Source organism: Oryza sativa, chromosome 8 (genome assembly GCF_034140825.1).
Source record: "Oryza sativa Japonica Group chromosome 8, ASM3414082v1".
NCBI lineage: Eukaryota > Viridiplantae > Streptophyta > Magnoliopsida > Poales > Poaceae > Oryza > Oryza sativa.
Window position 1 is genome coordinate 20,312,172 of NC_089042.1, and position 18,105 is coordinate 20,330,276.

The 18,105-nt window shown below is 37.6% G+C and overlaps 2 protein-coding genes across 2 annotated transcripts; one reads left to right on the forward strand and one right to left on the reverse strand.

Annotated features, from left to right (window-relative positions):
- The first annotated feature begins 9,551 nt into the window (after positions 1 to 9,551).
- Positions 9,552 to 10,986, forward strand: LOC4345594 (uncharacterized). The gene is made up of 2 exons (XM_015794022.3): positions 9,552 to 9,710; positions 9,861 to 10,986. Exon 2 carries the CDS (start codon positions 9,884 to 9,886, stop codon positions 10,625 to 10,627), a length of 744 nt encoding a protein of 247 aa, XP_015649508.1. The 5' UTR covers positions 9,552 to 9,710; positions 9,861 to 9,883; the 3' UTR covers positions 10,628 to 10,986.
- Positions 10,987 to 11,768: 782 nt separating this feature from the next.
- LOC4345595 (mitogen-activated protein kinase kinase kinase NPK1) lies at positions 11,769 to 17,294 on the reverse strand. Its single transcript, XM_015793456.3, has 17 exons — positions 16,537 to 17,294; positions 16,400 to 16,441; positions 16,213 to 16,278; positions 16,021 to 16,131; positions 15,852 to 15,932; positions 15,673 to 15,750; positions 15,316 to 15,392; positions 14,864 to 14,945; positions 14,693 to 14,793; positions 13,896 to 13,935; positions 13,718 to 13,777; positions 13,600 to 13,643; positions 13,393 to 13,525; positions 13,082 to 13,282; positions 12,666 to 12,994; positions 12,421 to 12,488; positions 11,769 to 12,327 (listed from the first exon to the last, which is right to left on the reverse strand). The coding sequence occupies exons 1-17, from the start codon at positions 17,014 to 17,016 to the stop codon at positions 12,248 to 12,250; spliced, it is 2,073 nt and encodes a 690-aa protein (XP_015648942.1). The 5' UTR covers positions 17,017 to 17,294; the 3' UTR covers positions 11,769 to 12,247.
- Between the last annotated feature and the right edge of the window lie 811 nt (positions 17,295 to 18,105).

The window sequence follows — 18,105 nt, forward strand, 5'->3', positions numbered from 1 at the left end:
ATGGGAAAATTGTTATATTTTGAGACAACCTTTAAAAGGTTAAAATCGTTACATTTTGGAATAAATGGAGTGATATTTAACGGATCGGGAAACGTGTTTATGGAAAATAAGAAAATTATCGTTTAGAGTTGTAGTCTGAGTTCCTATCCCATCTCATAGACGTCTCTCAATAGTATAATAGTATTATCAATATGGATAGAGGTAGTAATAGCCTAACTGGTACAATCTTTTAATTATACTAGCAAAATACCCGTGCGTTGCAACGGGTGAAAATTGGAACATCTTTAATGTAATGGCCCAACCTCAACGATGACAACCTTACCGATGCTTGCTTTACCTAAAATAATTGGATTATTCACGCGACAACATACATACATATACATATATATGTACTAGATGTACATATATATATATATATATATATATATATATATATATATATATATATATATATATATATATATATATATATATATATATATATATATATGTGTATGTATGTATGTATATATATATGTATGTGTGTGTGTGTGTGTGTGTATATATATATATAAAATCTAAAATACTCTAGACAAGCGTTTATGCTAGGGACCCTATAGGAGAAACCTCTCGGTTGTTCTCGTTTTTAACCTGCATCTTGTATAGGCGTCTGGAGAACCAGTATCCGTAGAGAAGTGTTCCCCTCGGGTAAAACTGCCTGGGGAGACGGTAAACACTTAGCTAGTTCAAATATGACTAGGGATACTTGAAGATGGTTGCTTAAATAGGCAGATAAGTGAGGCATACGGCTAGTACCGAGTAGGACTTTAAAATTTCTAAATCAAGCGCCGGCTGTTTTTGGATCCGCCACCCTGCAAAGATCCTAAAAATTTAAAGAAAATTTTCAAGTGAACAGTAACGACTGTGAACAGTAATTCTGCTACTCATAATAGTGAATTCAGCACTAAGAATAGTAGTGAATAGTGTTAGTCCTAGTAAAGTGGTATCAGAGCCTAGTAATCATAGAGAAGCTAAATTTAGAAGCTAATATTGGAAAGTTAATAAATATCAAAGATAATATCAATATAAGGTGTAGATTAAGCCATACTGAAGAACATAGTTGGCACTCTAATAATAGCCAACTAAATTTAATTGTAGATTTAATATATAATTTCTATATAAATTGGGGTAAGAGACAGGAAGATTTAGAGCAAAAGTTAGAAGATATATATAAAGAACAAAAGCAATTTGTAGAACAATATTCTTTTCTTAATAATAAGCTAAATACTACATTAGAATTATTAGAAGATTATAAGATAAGGCAAAATAAAATTTCATAGAATAGTGATTATATTAAAGAATTACCAGACAAAATCAACTCTAGTAAAGGTAAGGAAATAGTTTTGGCTTCATCCGGCATAGTCTCATCTTCACAAGCCATTAATTCTGAAAAATGGACATATCTAGGAGTCTCTTTAGAAGAATAGCAAGCAGAGACGATAACTGTTTTGATAAACAAAAAGGCAAATATGATGACATAGATGAGCTGAAAGATGTTGCACAAGTAGATAAGCAGCTCGAAAGATATCAACGAGATACTTTAAGGGCAATAAGACCTCAACAAGTATACTGCATGGGATTTTTTGAGAATAAGAATGGGCTATATAGAATATCTAGAGATGTAGAATTAAGTGTTCTAACAAAACCAGTAGAATTAAAAATAGTAGCTAAAGAATTTGAAAATAGTTTAAAATATTCAGGATATAAATATATTCACCAAGGTATGTACATAATAGGAATCAAAGGAATGACAAGAAAGAAATTAGGAGCTAAAGTGTTAATAACCTTATTAGATAAAAGATGGGACACAATAAACAAAGCATCTTTAGGCTATCTAGAAGGAGATATGAATGAAAATATGTTGATAACCTATATAGTGCCTGATTTAATGATGCCTGTAAATGAATTCATAGATAAAATGAGTTTTGGTTTTCAAACAAAAGGATACGAAGAGTTTAAAGGAACAAATTTATTAATAAGTATAGAATTTATAGGAAGATTGACTAATAGAAGTGCCTCCAAATACAAAATCAATGTAAATGATTTGATAGAAAAAATGCATTCTAAAGGAATAAAATTCATGAGCCCTTTAACAATAGACTCTGAAGAAAGAGCAGGAGAAAAATGGCCAATTAGTGAATTTATAAAAAATAAAACCTTGAGTCAGCCTGAAAACTTCATAAGTTACCAAGATAGCAAAGGGAATGTTAGTATTAGATTTACAAATTATAAAACCAGAGCTTCGGATGATTTGGATGCAGAATCATCTGACAGAAATATTATAGATAACAGAAGACATAGTATTTCTGAATTGATGGAAAAATTAGATCATGAAAGTGAAATAAAATATTATGAAGATAAATTAAGAGATATAGCAGATGAATATAATAACTCTATAAATAGTGAGTGGCCTAAAATTAGAGACAAGGAACTTTATTTCTATAGAGAACTATCCAGGATTAAGAAACAAAAAAAAAAAGAGAAAAGCTTGGCCATAGAAACCCCCAGAACCCAGGAAATTAAAATAGAACAAATAAAGTCAGAAGAACCAAGAGAAGAAATCCAAAAGTTAAGTTTGATAAGGTATTAAGTAAGGAAGAGCAATGGGAAGTAAATGAGAAATTATTACTAGAGAGTTATGAAGAAGAAAACAACCTGATAGAGGAAATAGAGAATATAGAAGAAGAAGATAATGCAGAACAATATAATGATTTTATAGACTCATTGGATGAGGTAGGTTTGCATAATCTAGATAATGCAATGGAAGCCATGGAAGTAGATTTGGGAACAGGAAAAAGGAAAAGATACGGAGAGGGTTCTGTAAAAAATGAAGGAGAAAGAGAAAGACCAGCTAGGGCAGCAGGAAGATGGCCTCCAGAAAAAGAAGAATATTCATATCATTATATCCCAGGACAGTATAGGCACATGGGCACTAAAAGAAGAGATTTTGAGAAACCAATAAAATTTCAAAATCAAAAAAGTGATGGGGCTATACTAAATCTAGCAGCACATGATCCCATAGACTGGCCAAATATCATTAGTATTTGGAAGGGGTTAATAGTTCAAAAATATATACAAAATCAGCATAATATAGGGAATAAGGTGGAGGATATGATAACTTATTTAGAAACATTTTTGGGTGAATCTGCTAAAGTCCTATGGGAACAATGGGTTGAAAAGAATCCTAATAACTACGAAGAGCTAAAAAGAGCAGGAAATAATCCTCACAACTTTGCAAATATAGTATCTAATATTATCATAGCTGAAGACCCAGAATTAGGATATACAACCCTGCAAAATGAAAGATTAAAAGAAATAGAAAAATTAACCTTAACAAGCTGGAAAGGTATAAAGGAATTTTCTCAACATTATCTATATAATGCAACAACTGCTAAGCAAGGATACAATAAGGGAATAGTTGAGCGATATTTTAATAAACTACCTGACCCATTAGGTAGTATGATTTTTGAGGAATATAAAAAGGAAACTGAAGGAGCTGAAATTAATATTTCCCAAGCCATAACCTTCGTGTTCAAACAATTAAGAAAAATATGCACAGGAATACAAGCCCAAAGGTCAATGAAACATTCTGATTATAATTTTTGCAATAAAATAATACAAATGCCTTTATCATATGGAGAAGATAGGCCTAGAAATAAAAGAAACCATAGATAAAGTAGAAATAATAATAATATAAAGACAAAGAAAAGGTACTTCTTAAGAAGATCAGATAATAGAGCACCTTTCTTACATAAACGAAATGTAAGAAGATATAACCCAAAGAAAACTTTTGATAAGACATGCAGATGTTTCATATGTAATTCACCAGATCATTTAAGTAGAACTTGCCCAAATAAAGATCAAAAAAGATATTCTAGTAAATATGAAGAACAAGAGAGAGTTTTAATTATAGATAGCGTAAATGAAAATATATTAGTATGTGATGATGAAATAAAAGATGATGAATCAATATATTCTATCATAGAAACAGATGAAATTGAAAACACCAATGAAGAGTATGAATCAACCGATGAAGAGTTAGATTTAATTGACGAACTAGCCGGTTTAAAAATAGAAATGATGGATCAATTAAATTGTGAACATGATTGGATTAGAGGAAAAGGAGATTATAACATTAAATGTGCTTTTTGCATCTATTACCCAAGCCAAGATAATAGAGTAACCTGTAGTATATGCTTAAAACAAGCTTGTGCTGAATGTATAAAAGCAAATAAACAAAAATGGAGAAAAGAGATAGAATTAGAATCAGATGAAAGGATATTATCTAGTAGAGTACGAGTTTTAGAAAACAGAATAAATAAACTAGAAGTAGAACTAGAGAACCTAAAAATTAACTATGATATTAAGGCATTAACAGAAAATAAGGATATACAAAATACCGAATTTAAAGAGCAAGTGATAACATTAAAAGACAGTAATATTGCTAAAATAATTCAACTAAAAGATGCCATAACTAATTTTGGAAATAAATATATAGTAAAATTGCCTTTCAAAGAAATTTTGGGAATAAGAATACCGGTAAAAGTAAAACTATCACCCAAGGTATCATATAAAATTCTAGCACTAGTAGACACTGGGTGTACAAAAAATATTATTCATGATAAGTACTTCATAAAATGTCCAGAGATAGTTCATACAATTGATGATAATAAGGCAGAAGTCCCTACAGACATGTCCGGAATAAAGAAAATTCATAATCAGTTAGCTCATAATGTTGAAGTATACATTAATGGAACTAAATATATAATAGATGAGATTACAATAAGAAACTTATCCATGATAAGTGATGACATGATAATTGGCCTAAGGTTTTTACAACAATCGGTACAAACCACAGTAATACATGAGCAGGGAATTACTTTTATCCCATATCAAAACAATGTGCCATATATCTCAGAGGTACGAAAGCGTGGTGGAGTCAGAATCAAACCCGACAACCTTGAAGCACTCAACCTTGAGTCTGAAGAAAGAATTAATGAATATGAACTTAGTGAGAATATAGACATCTATTATATATCAAATTCCAATATAGAGTGCATAGGATTACAAGCATTTGCACCAAATTGGTATAGGGATATTAAGTCTAAAAAGGATATAGAAAAAATTGTTCAAAGATTAGAGGATATCCAAATTATAGGAGAAATTCCTATGAAATATTGGGAGAAAAACGCTATCGAGTGTAAAATTAATATAATAAACCCAGAATATATTATTAAGACCAGCCCAATAGAAGCAACTCCAAAAGATATAGAAGAACTGCTGAAACTAGGAGCAATAAGAGAGAGTAGAAGTCCACATAGGTCTGCAGCATTTATAGTAAGAAATCATGCGGAAGAAGTTAGAGGTAAATCTAGGATGGTCATAAATTATAAAAAGCTAAATGATAATACTATAGAAGATGCCTATAATATCCCAAATAAGCAAGAATGGATTAATAGGATACAAGGTAGCAAATATTTCTCGAAATTTGACTTAAAAGCTGGATTTTGGCAAGTAAAAATGGCAGAAGAGTCTATAGAATGGACTGCAATCACCTGTTCCCAGGGACACTATGAATGGCTAGTGATGCCACTAGGATTAAAAAACGCACCTGCCCTATTTCAAAGAAAAATGCAAAACATTTTTAACGATAATCAAGAATTTGTGTTAGTATATATAGATGACTTGTTAATATTTTCAAAAACTTATAAGGATCATATTGCTCACCTAGAATTATTTTTTAGAAAGGTTGAGCAAAATGGTTTAATCCTATCAAAAAAGAAGATGGAGATATGCAAAGAAAAAGTTAACTTCCTTGGACATGAAATAGGAGAAGGCAAAATTCATTTGGAAGAACATATTGCTAAGAAAATTTTACAATTTCCTGATGCTATGAATGACAAAAAGAAATTACAGCAATTCCTAGGACTTGTAAATTATGCTAGAAATCACATCAACAATTTAGCAAAGCTAGCAGGACCTTTATACGCTAAATTAAGAAAAAATGGTCAGAAATATTTTAATTCTGAAGACATTAAATTAGTAAGATTAATAAAAGAAAAAGTGAAAGAACTAAAACCTCTAGAATTACCATTAGAAGAAAGTTACTTCATCATTGAAACCGATGCATCACAACAAGGTTGGGGTGCTATATTAAAGCAAAGACCTACTAAATTTTCCGCTAAATCAGAAGAAAAAATATGTAGGTATGCTTCTGGAAGTTATAAATTAAAAACTGTCAATAATACAGATAGAGAGATCATGGCAATTATCAATGCAATCAATGCCTTTAGGTTATACCTAGGGTTTAAAGAATTCACGGTTAAAACCGATTGTGAAGCCATCTGTAGATACTATAACCAGCTTAATAGCAAGAAAAGCTCAACTAGAAGATGGATTTTATTTGAAGATATTATTACAGGAAATGGTTATAGAGTTATATTTGAACATATTAAGGGGAAAGATAATAGTTTACCTGACATGCTTTCTCGTTTACCCATATTTCAGGTATGAAAAGATCAATGAATTACGCCGGAGTCGAGTGCTTCACATTTGGAGATGACAACAAACTCAGAATATTCCCACCAAATTCATATAAATTTAAGCCAAAGGACCATATAATCCTAGATGAAGTTCAAGAGTGCATCTTGGATAATTTCTGGTACTAATACAATAATAAAAGGGAAGAAAAAGGGTATATGTTATCAATATTGAATAGCCTCTCTAAATATTTTCACCTAATAAATGGGTCATTAATGCCTGCCAATGAAGATCATGAAGTAATCCAACAGAAGCCTATATATGTAGTATTTGATGGAAAGCTCCCTGGGGTCTACATTTCTTTTGAAGAAATTGTGGCTCAAAAAATAGATGCTAAATTAATGGGAGGAATATCTTGGAAGAAATATAAGGATATTGATGAAGCATTAAGCCAAGCTAGAAAAATATTAGGAATAAATTATTATCTAGAGCCTGCTGCAAAAGAATATATTCAAAAATGCAAAAAAGCTAAAGGAAAGAAGACTTCAGAAATACCCATTAAGATGACTATAAAAGAAGAAGGGTTTTTTAAAAAACCCACATACAAGGAATGCTTAACAAAAGGAGTGGATCCATTAGATGGGGAATATATTGATTGGAAGATAATAGAAAAATTTGAAGAAGCCTCCCCACAATTAAAGAAGAAATTGAAGGAAGAAATACTTAAAGAATTAAAACAAGAAATGGATCAGAAATTTGAGCAAATAAAAAAAGCAGTAGATGAGAAATTAGAAGTTTCTTTTTCTGATTTGGACACAATGGATCTTGGTGGCCATGGGCAACCAGATGAATAAATTGATATAAGCTAAATATGTTTTTCAATATATATTGATAATAGAATATCAACAATTTGGGCGTGGAAGAAGAATAAAAGAATAAAAGAAATTCAGAAGACTACCCAAGAAAGAATCCAGAAGGACACCCTATAAAGTATAAGGGGACAATATAGGGTGCGGTGAATGACATATCCCTGTGAAGAATAAAACTTTCGGTGGAAAGGCCTCGACTTTAGCCAGCTCCCGTGAAGATACAGTAGCGAAGAGATAAGCAGGAGGCACAGGCGACGCCATCCCTGGCCTCTATAAAAAGAGACGTTGGCCTTCACTCCGGGGACACAGAACCACGAAGACACCATTCAGAGCAAAGCTTCCAAGCGTGCTCTCACCCTCCATTCCATCTTTCTTAGTAGTAGTTCCTTTAGCCTACCTTGTATAATATATAGTAGTTCCTATTGTTCAAGGAAGATTTTATATATATATATATATATATATATATATATATAAAATCTAAAATACTCTTTTGATCTCATTCTTGCTACCAATAATAGGATCAATCAAATCCTACATTGCCTCGCATGGTCAAGTCTACACAAAATAGAGTCACTATGTACTCTTCTCTAAATAACAATTAAAAATATGTTTGTTTTTTAATATAATTTCTATATCATATGTTATCAGGAATATTAGCTATATTTGATAATAGATGACGAAACAAAAGCCGCGTAGAAGATGAAAAAAAATCGATTGATCCTATCCGACTCAAGCGCCTATCAATTTCAGAGCAGCTTGTTTTTTACAAGCGGTGCTTTTTGTGCGAGGATTTTTCAAACCATTTTTTAGAAATGGCGTGCTTTTTCTAACCGTTTTTTTCTCGCATGTTTCTTTTTTATTTTTTACGGACGACGGAAACCTTTTTTAGCCTTTTTTTTTCTGATTTTGTTCTCACGCGTTTTTTTGCTTTTTTTTTCTCACGCTTTTTTAACAGTTTTTATTTTCTCTCGTATTTTTTTCTTTTTAGTTGTACAGTGAAAACTTCTCTTTTAGATTATATTAGATTAGAGATAGAGAAGAGATATATAGGGAATAAAAACTAAAAGAAATTGGACTTTTTTTGCCGTGCTTTTTTTCGTCCTTCGTACTTTTCTTCTCCTTTGTTCTTTTATTTTTTACGAACCATTTTTTTTGCCACTTTCTGAGGAATCGGACAGACTTTTTAATGTGAATTTTTTAATAGTGAAGATAGAGAAGTATACAAAGCTTATATACGTACGTATAAAAAAGAAAAAATATACAATATATAAAGTTTGTATACGTGTATATAAAGTTTATATACATACATAGTACTCCCTCCGTATTTTAATGTATGACGCCGTTGACTTTTTTTACTAACGTTTGACCATTCGTTTTATTTAAATTATTTTGCAAATATAGAAATATATATGTTATGCTTAAAAAACATTTGATAATGAATCAAGTCACAATAAAATAAATGGCAATTACATAAATTTTTTTAATAAGACGAATGGTCAAACGTTGGACACAAAGTCAACGGCGTCATACATTAAAATATAGATGTAATATTAAGAAATAAAAAAGAAAAAAGAAAAAAAAGGGGAAAGAAAAAACGGAAAAGAAACGAAAAAAGAAGAAAAACAAACAACTGTACGTGGAAATAGGATAATATAGGAATATGATTTTTTTTTCCAACTTTTAAGGAAATCGGATCTACTTTTTTTTCGCCACTTTTTTTCATATGAATCGGACATGTTTTTTTCCGCCTTGCCATAGGAATCGGACTTTTTTTTTTGGTTTTCCTTGTCTTTAAGGGGAATCGGATTTTTTTTTTGTTTTTTTCTATATTTTTTCTCCGGTTTTTTTTGTTTTCTCTTAATTGTTTTTTGTTTTTTCGCTATTTTTTATTTAGACGGACGAAGGAAACATCTTTATTTTTTAAGTAGTAGTAGATTACAAAGGGTATATAGTTTATAAAATTTAATTGAAATAATTTTACGGTTTAGCATGATTAGAAATTTATGATTTGGCGGTGCAAAATAATCCATGTCCATGTCCAGATTTGTTAAATTAGAATATGATTTGTTTTTCGTGAGACCGTCCAGTACTAGATTCGTTTTTTGGACGGAGAGAGTACATATGAAAGTTTCTTGAATTCAATTCAAAAGAATATTATTTGAAAAATTAAAAATCATTGGCATGTGATTCGTGAAAGAGAAGCCTCCTTCCACCACCGATCCACATAAGTCCAGGAAGCCGCCTCCTCCCACCGGCGCCGACGAGGAAAGCCGCCGATCGACGGGAAGGCCGCCGCAGCGCCGTCGATCTGCGAGACCTGAGGTATGTCACCGCGCCGCACCACCGTAGCTGACGTCGACCACCTTATCTTTGTTCTTTTAATCACTTGTTCGCAGTTGGGCTGCACGCCAACTGTTTGTGAAAATGATCACGAAAGCAAAAGGATCCCTCCTGTCCTGCCTGCCTGTCCAGGTGTTGCTGCGCGACCGCGGGCGATGATGTCGTCGCCGACTCCAGCGCCGCTGCTCCCCGTGGCCCCGCTTGACGGCGGCGGCGGGTACCTCCGGTGGAAGGAGTCCGTGCTGCTCCGCCTCCGCACCCTCGACTTGGCCTACGTGCTGTCCGAGCACCAGCCAGAGGACGGGAGGAGTGATTCTGCCAAGAAGAAGCGGGCGCGCGACGACGAGCTCTGCCGCGGCCACATCCTCGCCACGCTCTCCGACCGCCTCCTGCCGGACTACGCGCACCACGCCACCGCCGCGGCCGCGTGGCGCGCCCTGGCGCGCACCTACGACATGGACGGCAAGTTGCCCAACTTGCCGCTGGACCGCTTCTTCGCATACAGGTTCGTGGACGGCGAGCCCGTCCTGGAGCAGCTCGCGCACCTGGAGGCCATGGGCGTCGCCGGCAAGCTCGATGACCGTACAATGTACGGCCTGGTGCACCAGAAGCTCCCGCCGGCTCTGGTGAAGGCCATCGCTCTCGCGTCGCCGCCGTACCCGGACCCTCCATCCATGGACCACATCTGGGACACGGCTCGACTTGAAGAGAGGATGCGTTTGTGCGGCGAAATTCGCCGTGGCGAGCACACTCAGGACAAGGAAGACGACGACGACCAAGGAGGAGGAGACTACCCAGATGAAGATCACCGGAGCCCGAAACGGAAGAGGCGATACGATCGCGGGCCGTGCTACAACTGCGGCGAGCCGGGGCACATCGCCAGGGATTGCAGAGGATGAGCTGGGTCTCCTGAGCTTTGCATTACCTAACTTCAGCTTATTTTGGATGTAGAAACCACAAGGGAATGCTCAAGGATGATAGGCATGTTGGTAACTTAGTTGCTAGAGCAAATTAGGCTTATTTTGGTTGTCTAGTTAGGTTTCTCTTTGATGGCTTCTTTAGACATAGTACTTATGGGCCATGGGAGCTATTTTATTCTCGACTCGTAGTTATGGGCCATGGCCTCATGCTTTTGGCAAAGACATTGCAATTGCATGTTGGTCACGCTGTTGCAAACTTGTGTTCTGGGAATCGGGGAAGATGCTGGGTGCATGGAAGATATACTTTTGTTCAGTGATCTAGTTCTTCAGTTTGCAGATACCGTTGGTCCTGCATTTTTTTCATTCGGCATTCCAGATCGAATTGTGAAGCAGGTCTAGTTCTTCAGTTTTCTCAATGATCTACTTCTTCAGTTTGCAGATACTGTAGGTCCTGCATTATTCATTCTGCATTTCAGACCGAACTGTGAAGCAGATCTAGTTCTTCAGTTTTCTCAATGATCTATGTCTTCAGTTTGCAGATACCGTTAGCCTTGCACTTTTCTCATTATGCATTCCAGATCGAAGTGTGAAGCGATGAAGCTGTCATGTTGCATCCTATGTCTGTTTGTTGCATCTTCATTCTTCATAGTGGTAATATGTGCAAGCAAATGAATGATTAGTGACAATTTCTTGTACATGCGATGCCCAACGATGTGTTGTGGATAATGAACTATGTAGCAGCTAATGAAGAACAATAGCATTAGGACCTTTGATTGCTTGGATAATCTCCACTTAAATCTCATACTGAGGTAACATAAATTAAATCAGTACAGTTACTATGCAACACGCACACCACAAACCGAAAGTTGAACTAACGTAGATGTTCTCGTGCAATCCAAAATTAGCTGATGCTGTCTATTTTCTGTACATTGCTTCATGTACAGTTTCGCCTAGTTTGGATTTTGGAAGTGTAGCATCGCTTGTCAGCTGTTTCAAATAAATGCAACAGTATGATGAATACAATGTGTGTTGTTATTTGTTGGGGGAAAAAAATCAATTGCAGCATACTGTTATGTAAGTTGAGCGAAATATAAAACCCCCACAAATTTGAGTCAAGAACTGCAAAACGCATACTACATTCTCGATGATAACACACTCAGCATTACATTGCTTATTACATGCTCGCAAACGGCAAGCTCTTGGAGTATCTTTCTTACAAAAACAACGAAGAGAAAGGGAAAAAAAATAAAAGTACAACTATTCCTTCTGCGCATAAGCCATCCTGCCACACTTGGAGGGCTCCCAAAATCGCCAAGGCATCGTTAACATAAAGCTGCATATTGTAGGCGAAACAGCCAGTAAACTGTTCCCCTGTGGGCAAATCGTGACAGCCTGGCTTCAAATCCAAATGCCCACCTGGAATAGCCTTCATATCAAACTCAAATGAGCACCAAAAGGATTTGGCAGCTATGAAAATTTTTGTTAGGTCACACGAGTGGCGAGGCAGTGCACTGTACTGGTATGGCCACCAATCGCTGACATTGTACAGTTGTAGTCAAGTCACCATTAGTCCTGCCAGATGACAATTCTCGTTTCCATTCAGTAGACGCGATCCCGTTTCCTGGTCATGCCTCGGCTCTTTGGTGATGGCGCTTTACCGAAGCTACCCAACCTCATCACTATTGGAGTTCACAAATGGAATGAGCAAGATAAGCATCTGTAAGTCACTGATAATTCATGTTAATATTGAGAGGAAAAAGCTTTTCATTTACCTCTCCCGATCTCAAGTTCTTGGTCTAACTCTTCTTTCCACTTCTTCTGTCTTTCAGAAAAGCTAATGCTGAAAAAAAAATAACAGGTAAATAACTCACAGGAGTGAAAACACCATAATTAAATTGACCTAAAGGTAAGCACTTTTGCAAGAGAATAAGTGAATTCAGTCTTTTGTAGCATAACTGTAAAGTGATAGCTGTCTCATGTATAATTTCATATCCAAAGCAATCTACTCCAAACAAACCTGGGATTGTCTTGAATATCGTGGACCTTGTCCTCAAACTTATTGAGTTGAGGCGAAGCAATTTCTCTTAAAATTCGACCATTCTCCACACCGCTTCTTGAGAAACGCCTAGTGCAGCTCTTTGGACTGGCACTCTTCAGAATATCGCTGGTTGGTCCTACTGCTGCAACTCCCTCCATCTGAATTGGAGGTGATCTTCCTTGAAGGGGCAATTGCAAATCAGTAATGTTGTCTACTTGGCAAGTTTCACCAACTCCTTGAGAAAGTCCAGCATTTACTGTGTTGTAGAACTCATACAAAGGTGTCTGTAGTTTCTTTAGATCTATGGCCTGTTAAGTGCAAAAGTAAACAATAGTAGATTAAGAACAACTGGACATGCAACAGAAGGGATTGCTGCCTCAAAGCATGAAAAATACCTTTTCATCCAGAAATTCCTTTATTTTTGATTCTGTGAGTTCATCATCCTCTTCACAGCCTCCCTCACATGGGAAAGTAAAATCATTTTCAGACATGTTATTTTCAACATGTTTGGCTAATCCTCCAAATTCCCTTGATTGACTAGATCTTTGTTCTGGGCTTTCCCAGTCATCAAATGGTTCAGACATAGGGTTGAAGCTCTGGAAATGACATTACGTAACTATAAGTATACCGTGTAGATTTGTTATGTGACTTGTGTATGAACTAAAACATAAGGCTAAAGTAGTCAGGAATAGGTATGGATACTTACCGATCCAACCATTACCACGTCATTTTCAGCAAACTGACACATGTCATCACTGCTGTGCCCATCCCATATTGGTCTCATGTCTGATGACTTATAGGAATTCAAGTTACTTGGGTTGCCAGAATGATTCAAGCCCCTACAAGTTGAAGAATTTGTTCAATCAAACTGAAGATGAACGATCTGCCTGGCTCAAGATTGCAAGGTACTTACAGGTCACCAGTTGGCATATCGTATGCCGGAAGCTCAGAGGTTTCCTGTGAGTACATCATTTTCTTAGAGTAACATTTTGGGATAAATAGACAAGTAAAAAGATTTATTGTAATCCAACCTTGTGTGTTGCATGATTAACCTGGTGAAGATCTTCCAATCCTCCTGTAACAAATGGGTGCTGGAAAAAAAATGTTTTAAGGTATTACTCTTCACAAAGTACATAACATATCCTTACAGCCAGAGGACTTCCCCAACAGCTAAAATGCCGAGAGAGAGAGAGAGAGAGTTTATTATACCAGCAATAAGTCTGATGCAGTAGATCTCAGTTCTGGTTCCCTGAAAGGAGTAACAAAATGCTGAAGGCAATGAAGTGACATTTACTAATTATAATATCCAAATGCAGGAAAATGTGCCATTTGAAGCTTGATTCTCATCATTTCTAGATAAACTTTACAAATGATAATTACACAACAAATGCCACTGAATTGTAGCTGTTAATTGGAAACGCATATACAAAACTACACAGACAAAAATCACGGAGTGTGAAGAAGATAGGAATCAGGCAAACAGCACAAGTTACACAAACAAATCTAGAATTCGTTATTCTTATTATGTAATCAGGTAATAACAATGGAAAGAAATGAAACTATTCATACTGAAATACATGGAGCACAAAGTTGTACATAAACGTGGCTCACTGGAAGTAGGCTACCACAAGAATATATAAAGCTATCGCGCTGTTAGGATGCATGTAATGCAGTTCATTATCAAATGGATGTCACCTTCAATTTTCAAAACTTCGAATACAGAGAGAGTAATTTATTTCCACACATGTAATTCTAGGTGTGACTCACAGCGCATAAGAGTGCTCAATGTTTAACAACAGCTATGCGGAAAAACTGAGTTAGCACAACCAAACTATTTCTCAGTTTCTCTTACTAGATTGTCTGAATCGATTTTTCCACTTCTTTGTGGTGAAAATTCTCAAGAATAGAAGTGCTGATCTTAAGTTAAACTTTAAACTTTTATAGGTCCCATTGTCAATTTTGCTGCAATAATCAACATCTATTCAAAAGTGTGATTGTAGTCATACTTCTGTAAGCATTTCAACAGAAAATCCTTGGCTTCTGGGGAAAGATGCTCTGGTATCGGTGGGTGTGACTTTGTTGTCCCAACATAATACAGAAGAGAAACCTGAAATAGTGATTGTCAAGAATAAGCTATGCTTATAAGTTTCTTGTTAAATGCTGATGCCAAAATTTACCTCTTGAATTTCCTGATTCCATGGAGTTTTACCAGTTGCCATTTCAATTACAGTGCATCCGACACTCCAGATATCAGCTGAACTGCAAAGATAGTTAGATGACAAGGATTAATTCAAGAAACAAAACCATCATATAGTTTCTGGATATGGTATCGAACAGCAAGCTTGGTGAAATTTTATCACCAATGAAATGGCAACTATAAATGGGGCATCGGGGCCAGAAAAGATAATCAGCTAATTGTACCATCCCATTTTTTTCATAGGATATTTTTTTTGTCCTTTAAGATATTTTTCACAAAATAAGTCATTTGGTGGCATGATTAGCCAAAACATTAGTTCACGGATATTCTTATTCTTAAAGAAATAAGAGAGTCAGAGGACCACAAGCATCACTAAGGATCGAGCAACGAGCAGTTAACTATAATGATGAGATAAAGAGCTTGTCCACTTACAAGTCATGCCCACTCCCAACAATTACTTCTGGGGCCATCCAATATGGTGTCCCTTTCATTGTCTTGGCAGTGGTCGCCTGAAAAGGTAATAGCATGTGAAAGAAAAATATAAACATGTGGAACGTAACAGTAGGGATGATCCTGCATTTAAACACACAACAAGCAACAGAACCCTGTCCTATGCAGTGATGAAGTGAGTTCCAGTCTTCTACCTTTTCACCTTTAAGCGAAACACTAGCATGCTATGGATAAAAGGAAATGCAAGATAAACCTGGCATCTATAATGTTAACTTTAGAGCCAATACATAGTTGAACAAATGATCAAACGAAATTAAAACAATTAGTCCATCTACTCACCAACTTCTCCACTTGCTTGGAGGCCCCAAAGTCTGCTAACTTAATGCATCCTTTATTATCAACAAGTATATTTGCTCCCTGAATATAGGAAAAAACAGTAATCCCACATTACAAATTTAGAACCCACGCAACAAAAGCATTCAAGGCAACAAAATTCGGAATTCGAATACTCTTCATGCCTTTATGTCCCTGTGTATGATTCCATTGCGATGTAAATACTCCAGGCCATGCAAAATCTGTTTCGTGTATTTCCTGATGACCTGATAAATAAATGCATTCAATCAACACGATTCTTTTGTGATTAACCAAACTACCGAAGACAGGATGAACATAACAGTTAGTGCTTACAGCCTCAGGGAATGATCCGAGCCTCCCGAGGAGTGACTGGATCGATCCTCCTGGCACAAACTCCAGCAGAATATTTAACGAGTTCTCCTCCCGCACCGTTCCAATATATCGCTGCTCAAAGCACACCAGATAGATCAAACACCACCACTGAATTGAAGAACAAAACATATGTGGTTATTTAGCATTACTCACAACAATGTTGGGGTGTGAGAGGTTCTTGAGTAGCTTCACTTCGTCCTCAAGCTCCCTTATGTGCCCCTAATAAAAAAAAATCCAATTACGAACACTTAGAGCTTAGAGGAGGTTAAAGAAGACTATTTCAATGGCACAATTGGCCAGGAAAACAAAGATAAACAAGTAATTGAGCAAAGCCACTCACCTGGGCCTTCTCCCTCGTTGCGTTGCTGCTCCCGATCAAAACCTGCAACCAGAAAGAGCAGAAGGCTGATGAAACCAGACCAAATCGGCCGTCGCTCGAAACTTGAAGCATCAGCATCTTGGAAGAGGCCTCCTGACCTGCTTTACGGCGAGGAGCTCGCCGGAATCAAGATCCATGCCGAGGAACACCGACCCGAACGCGCCGCTCCCGAGGAGATCGCCCTTCCGCCACCGGATCGGCGGGTTCGCCTCCTCCTCCTCCCCTCCTCCGACTCCACCCGCACCGCCTCCCCCTTGGGACACCACCGCAGGCTGTGGCGAGAGAGACTTCGTTGGCGCGGGCGGCGGCGAACGCGGCGGGGGAAGGAGGCGGCGGCGCGGGGGTGAGGGGCTCTTGGAGGCCACCATCCCGAGCAGCCCCATCCCCCTGGACTTGCGGAGGCACGTGCTGATCCGCCCCCTGAACCCCCCACCGCCGGAAGCCGAGGCGGGCTCGTCGAGGGCGGCGGCCGCGGCGGCGGCGCTGCCCCCGGGGCGGAAGGAGATGGAGCGGCGCACCGAGTCGAACAGCTCCTGGAACCCCCCGCCGCCTCCGCCAGCGGCGTCGTCCCGCCGCATCGCCGGTGGTAGTAGAGCCCCCTCGCGCGCGCGCGGTCGGTGGGATGGTCGTCGTCGGCGGCGGCGGCGGCGGCGAGGAGGAGGGCGAGGGTTTGGATGCGCGATTTTGAGCGGATCGAGTTGGGGAATTGGGGAATTTTTTTTGGTCGAGCGGCGGTGGATGCGCGATTTTGAAAATGGTCGGGGGATGGCGGTGGAGCGGGACGGAATTGCCCCTCTCGACCGTTGGGGAGAGGAGGAGAGCACGGGATTTGGGAGGAGGGAAGTGGGGATGGTTCGAGTCATCGAGTGTTCCACGCTTGATTTGGGCCGGATGGGCTCCGCGTCAGCCTAAAAGTCAATTTGGAATTTGTTTATTTATTTAATTCAAAGGCATAATTCAAACGTATATACCATATTTTATGAGTATCTTCGGAATAAATCTATAACTTACACCTAAGTGAGCTAGTTACATCACAGGAAACATAACCAGTTAAGTTACCTTCACTTCGCGTCAATTTGAAATTCTAGATGCTTAGGGATGATTTGGTCAAAATTTCAAAAAACCACCCCACTAGTCCTCCTCAAACCAAACACTCTAAAAAAATGAGTTCGTGTTTATCTCGCCTCTTTAGCCAAATACATGCCGGAAGTACAAGCTTGTGGTCAATTCTAGCTTACATATTTACTACCATCATAATCATGACAGAAATACAAATAAATCGACCAAGAGATATCACCGACATATGCTAGTTCATCTAGATTATAGTTTTGCACCTAATATAGACTCGACACTATGAGAAATATGCATTCAATAGAATGTTGTGGGTAAATGGGCATCCATGAGTTGGCAAATATGCATGGTATAATTCGTGAAGGGATGTAAGGTGGGATCCACTTGTGTGGTAGCAATTGGTAGAATCCACCATTGATCCTATAGATGGGCATACCTATTTTAAATGAGATTTGCTCCGGTCCAACAAAAAATATCTCGAGGTACCGGTACCTCACGGTACCAAATCCTGCCCAATTAGATTGAACGATCAGAAACGATTTGGTACTGTGGGGTACCGGTACCTCGAGGTACTTTTTGTTGGACCGGAGAAAATC

Excerpts from the sequence above, each read along its gene's own strand:
- LOC4345594 (XM_015794022.3), top strand. The coding sequence starts at position 9,884 with ATGATGTCGTCGCCGACTCCAGCGCCGCTGCTCCCCGTGGCCCCGCTT.
- LOC4345595 (XM_015793456.3), bottom strand. The coding sequence starts at position 17,016 with ATGCGGCGGGACGACGCCGCTGGCGGAGGCGGCGGGGGGTTCCAGGAG. Across the intron at positions 14,794-14,863 it reads GGAATCAGGAAATTCAAGAG|GTTTCTCTTCTGTATTATGT; the intron begins GTAAATTTTGGC and ends TCACTATTTCAG. Across the intron at positions 13,644-13,717 it reads TTAATCATGCAACACACAAG|GAAACCTCTGAGCTTCCGGC; the intron begins GTTGGATTACAA and ends ATGTACTCACAG.